Source organism: Plasmodium gaboni, chromosome 13, assembly GCF_001602025.1.
Source record: "Plasmodium gaboni strain SY75 chromosome 13, whole genome shotgun sequence".
Lineage (NCBI taxonomy): Eukaryota > Apicomplexa > Aconoidasida > Haemosporida > Plasmodiidae > Plasmodium > Plasmodium gaboni.
In genome coordinates, this window is record NC_031493.1 from 182,253 (window position 1) to 187,911 (window position 5,659).

Sequence of the window (5,659 nt, forward strand, 5' to 3'; positions counted from 1 at the left end):
ATAAATAAAAATATAATAAAAAAAAATTTATATAATTTTTTTTTAAAAAAATTTTTTAAAAAAATTTTCTTTTTATATGGATGTTGTTTTTTTTTTTTTTAAAAAAAGAAAAAAATTTTTTTTTTAAAAATAAATGTTTTTTTTTATATTTAAAAAAAAAAAAAAAAAAAAAAAAAAAAAAAAAAACATACATATATATATATATATATATATATATATATTTAATTTTAAAAATGTCAATTTTATAAATATATCTAAAAATTGATATTCATATAGTATTATCATAATTTATATATACTTCATTTATCTCCAATATATTCAATATTATAAAAAGGAATTCAATTAGTTCTATATATTGTGTATTATATGTTTTTATTAAATATATTACTTATAAAAACTTTATAAAAATATATTTCTAATATTTTTTTATAAAATCTTAGTATTTATATATTACACATGTAATATTTATTTAAATATAATAATTAATTTTTATTATATATATATATATATTTTATTTTTTTTTTTTTAAATGCCACATCATTTAACATCCTTTGTTGCTGCAGTTACTGGTTCTATAAGTTCTGGGACCTGTTGTGGTTGTATCCCTTTCACTTTTTCTCCTGCAGTTACTCCAACAATGGCAACTACTACAGCTCCTTTATCAGCAACCATTCCAAATACAGTATTACCAGCAGCGGTTGCTACTCAAAATGCTGTATCATCAACTCCCGTATTAACAAGTGTCATTTCTTTCTTCGCTCCACTTTTAAGTTTTTATAAAAGTTATCAAGATTTTGAAGAAACCGAGGTAAATAATAAAGAAAAAGTAGACAAAATGTGTCAATGTAATTTAATAAATTCAGATGAACTAGATTTAAATTATAATAAGAAGGAATCATCAAATGTAAATGAAAATAAATCCTCAGAAGATAATCATATATCTAATGATAATCATACTAGCGATAATGAATGTAATATTAAAGATGAATTATTATTAGAAGAACTCAGATTATTAGCTCATGAAAAGTGTTCATCAGATAGTGACTTTTCAATGACTTCTTTTTTGGATGATAAGGAATTTGAACACTTTAAAAATATAAATACACATTAGGAATATATAAAATCAATAAAAAATGTATATGTAATTATATATATGTCTATATGTACATTTTGTATATCATTATATATATATATATATATATATATATATATTTTATTATAATAAATTTTTAATATGCGCATTTTTAATTATACATCATTTCAATGATACATATATTATTTCAAATATTTTATCATTTTCTTTCATTTTTATTTCAATTCAATTTATATTTTTATTTAATTCATAAAAAAAATCCATTCTAATTTTTAAACACACAAATATAAATAAGTATATTGTGACCATAACATTTATAATAATTTAATATATATATTTATATATATGTGTGTCCATTCTTCTTATATAACTATAAAAAAGAAAAAAAAAATTACATTAAAATGACAAAATTATAAAACCCCGCTTTTGCGTTATATTAATTAGTACAAATATATATATATATATATATATATATATATATATAAAATTTTAAACTTGTCCATAATATAAATAAAATATATATAATTTATATTCATTTTTATAATCATGGGTTACTTAGAAAAACAAATTAAAGAAATAGAAAATAATATAATTGTAAAGGAAGGAAAAATTCAAACCTTATTAAAAGATATAGAAGAATTAAAAAATAAAACACAAATATATTATGAAAACTTGATAGATCAACAAGAGATTTTACTCCAAAAAAAAAAAAAAAATATATTATTAGAGTTAAAGATAAATAACTTAATAAAAAACAACATCAAAACATCAAAAAACATTGATAATGTTAATATACATATAAATTGTTTGTTTGATGAGTTAAAAAATACAAAGTGTGATATAAAGGATAAATATAATAAAATTAATAACATATTTTATTTTCTTGAAAATTATAACAAATCTGATAATAATATAAAGGTAACTACATCAATTATGAAGAACTTTTTTATTAAGAAAAAGGAACATAATATATTACTCAAATCAATACTTCATAAAAATACAAATAAAAAAAACAATTTAATAAACAACATAAAACAAATTAATAATAATATCAACAATATAATATCAAATATTCTAATATTAGATAAAGAAATCATTTCTAATTTAAATACAATAAAAAATGTTATATATGATATTTTCAATATTTATCAAGAGGAAAAACAAAAATATCAACAAAATTCTGAGCTCAATATATGTCTAAATATAATAAACAAAATTATACAAAAGCAACAAAATGATAATAATATATTTCTTCATATATACAATATTTCTGATGCTATACACAATAATATTATTATATCCCCTTATATAAAAGGTAACGGAGAAAATCTACAACTAGAATTAAATACACAAGAATTTCTTGAACTTGAAAATTTCTTCTCATAATAGTATATCAAAGTTTATAAATCATACTCACGTAATAAATTTATCTATTTATAATTACAATGTAGTATAATACAATATATAAATATAAATATATATATATATATATATATTACTTATTTATTCTTAGTTCACTTTATTATTGTAATAAAATCATCATTCGTCATGTATCATAACATATCAACCACACCATTATACAAAGTCTTTAATTATATAGAACTTATATAAACTGTAATTTAATATATTTTATAATTAGCAAATATAATTTTTTTTACTATCACTTAATTAAATTTATACATATATATATATATATATATAAGTAAAACATATTTTTTTTATATATTTCGTATATAGAAATATATACTAAAATTTAAACATATTATACAATTAAGGTAAATAGGATTTTTATACCATACTTTAATTGTAATAATATCTATATATAATTATTCATTCACTGGAAAAAAAAAAAATAAAAAATAAAACAAACACATACATATATATATATATATATATATATATATTAAACTCATTGTTAATATATTAAGCAATATATCAGTTTAATAAAATTACATTTAATAAACTATATATTTATTGAACAATTTATAAAATTAATATGAAACATGTAAATTACCCTATATAGCAAAATAAACAATATAAAATCATATACATATATATATATATATGATGCCTATATAATTATAGCTTTAGGATCAACTTCTTCATGATTTTCTCGAGTACGAATCTGAGAATTTTTTATTATGCTGTATCATATTTTGTGATGAAATATAATCCATGTTTGTGACCCTATTACTATGTTCATCAAACGATTTAGATCTTTTTATTTTCTTCATGTGATAATTTTCTGATGATAACGATCTTGAATAATTTTTTTTATATTTACTATAATGAGGAGATGGTGATCTATTATTTTGTATGTTACGTGAATAATCAGTATTGCGTCTATATTTATAATTTTTAGGGGAAAAATTATTATGATTATAAGACTTAAAAGTATTCAGATTACTTGTTTTAATATAACTGGGTTTATATCTTTGAAAATCATCATGGTATGGTTTTTGAGAGAATTTTCTTCTATAATTTTTGTCAATCATATGATCGTGAATAAAAGACGAATATTTATTGTTATCATTTTTTCCTAACTTAAAATTTTTAAAATTTTTATTTGCCGTATTTTTATAAGATGTCCATTTCTCAAATTCAATCCAAACACGCAATGAATTTTTCATGTTATATTTTGCATCTTCGTCATTCAAATAACATGCTCTTATAAGTAACATGTTAAAACGAGATATTTCATTTTTACAGGCTAATGTTACTAAGTGTGTTCCTTTATCAGCCCACATATCACAAATTTCAGGGATTTCAAAATTTTCATGATCTCTTTTTAAACATTCAAAATAATATTTCAGAAATTTAGACATTTCTTTTATACCCCAATGCAACGGCTTATAACGACCAAAAACGCACAACTTTTTTCTCATTTCTATATTGTAGCAATTTCTTAAATCCAGGTCATCTGGCCACTCCATACCATTATCTGTAAAAACATGAAAGGAAATAAATGAATGAATGAATGAATGAATGAATGAATGAATGAATAAATAAATAAATAAAATGGAATAATATAAAACAGCTAGTTATTAACACTCAGATGGCAGAAAGCATAAATAAATAAATATATAAATATATAAATAAAATAATAATAATGAAATAAATTAATAAGGAATCTAGAAACAACCTATATAGATCATATATTCAAATAAAAAATGATATATAATTTAATACATTTCTAACATATATACACACATTTTTATATATTAATTGTTTCTTTTTTCTTTTTTCTTTTTTAATATACCTCTTGGGGGTGTTAATGATATCTTTCTCATCTTACTTACAATATCATTTTCATCTTCCATAGCATTCTTGTTCTTATTGTGGCTATATAATTCATCTTCACTATCCTTTTCTTTTCTGTCATATTTATCCTCATGTGTCTCTTGTTTATCCTTTTTTTTTTGTTCATCATTATTCTTTTTATAATATGGTTCTATATTCAAATGAATTTTTTTTTTATTTTTCATACTTTTCAAAATGAAATGAGATAAACTTTGAATGGTTTCTCTTGATATACCATCATGACAAGCCAAAATAGCTGAAGGTTGATTTTTTAATAAATATACATGTTCTATAAGGGGGAAGAAAATATTTTGATTAATGGCTAAACGATAAAAATATTCCCTAAAAAACCAAACAACATCATGTTTAGTCCATTCAACAGGAATATTAGTTACAATTAAACATAACTCTTTCTTTAAATTCTTATCATCAAAATCATAAATCCCATGATTTATTGGCCATAAAACTTTCTTATAAATGGAATTATAATCTTTTCTATTCAAAGAATTATAATTTCGCTCTTCATAATAATCCTTATTTTCAGACATTGACCTTTCAATATATTTTATTTATTCACCACAAAATTAAGATATATATATATATATATTTTGTATATATATATATATATATATATATATATATATTTTGAGGAAGAATAAAAATAAAAAAATATATATATAATAATATTTTTTCACATTTACTTAATATATATATATAATATCATTATAATATTTATTTTCCATACATCATAATATACATACATTTATTTATTTATAAAAATAAAATAAGGAACATTTAAAAATTCAAAGGAGAATATAATATATATAAATATATATTACAAGAAACCTAAAATTTTTATTCTATAATTAAAAAAAAAATTACAAATCTCAAGTTCTAATAATTTCAATTCAGTACATATTTATCTATATATAAATTGTTAACATGAAATCTACAATTTGCAATTTTACCTTATTTTAATAAAAGAAAAAAAAAAAAAAAAAATTATAAATTAAAATAAATAAACAATGTATTGGTATGGTATATTTGGGTTATTTATTTATTTATTTATTTTTTTTATTTTTTTTTTTTACATTAATCAAAATTTTTACATACATAAATATATAATATATATATATAATATATATATTTTTAATTCATACGGAATATCTACTAAAAAAAAAAAAAAAAAAAAAAAAAAAAAAAAAAAAAAATAAAAAAAAATAAAAAAAAAATAAAAAAAAAAAAAAAAAAATTCTTTTATTATTT

At 18.4% G+C, this 5,659-nt stretch overlaps 3 protein-coding genes across 3 annotated transcripts; 2 read left to right on the plus strand and 1 right to left on the minus strand.

The window, feature by feature from the left end:
- Positions 1–529: 529 nt before the first annotated feature.
- PGSY75_1305700 (hypothetical protein) lies at positions 530–1,111 on the plus strand (the record flags this gene model as incomplete). The annotated part of the gene is made up of 1 exon (XM_018787122.1): positions 530–1,111. The coding sequence occupies one exon, from the start codon at positions 530–532 to the stop codon at positions 1,109–1,111; it is 582 nt and encodes a 193-aa protein (XP_018639864.1).
- Positions 1,112–1,639: 528 nt separating this feature from the next.
- PGSY75_1305800 (hypothetical protein) lies at positions 1,640–2,479 on the plus strand (the record flags this gene model as incomplete). The annotated part of the gene is made up of 1 exon (XM_018787123.1): positions 1,640–2,479. One exon carries the CDS (start codon positions 1,640–1,642, stop codon positions 2,477–2,479), a length of 840 nt encoding a protein of 279 aa, XP_018639865.1.
- Positions 2,480–3,195: 716 nt separating this feature from the next.
- Positions 3,196–4,941, minus strand: PGSY75_1305900 (hypothetical protein; the record flags this gene model as incomplete). Its single annotated transcript, XM_018787124.1, has 2 exons — positions 3,196–4,034; positions 4,353–4,941. 2 exons carry the CDS (start codon positions 4,939–4,941, stop codon positions 3,196–3,198), a joined length of 1,428 nt encoding a protein of 475 aa, XP_018639866.1.
- Between the last annotated feature and the right edge of the window lie 718 nt (positions 4,942–5,659).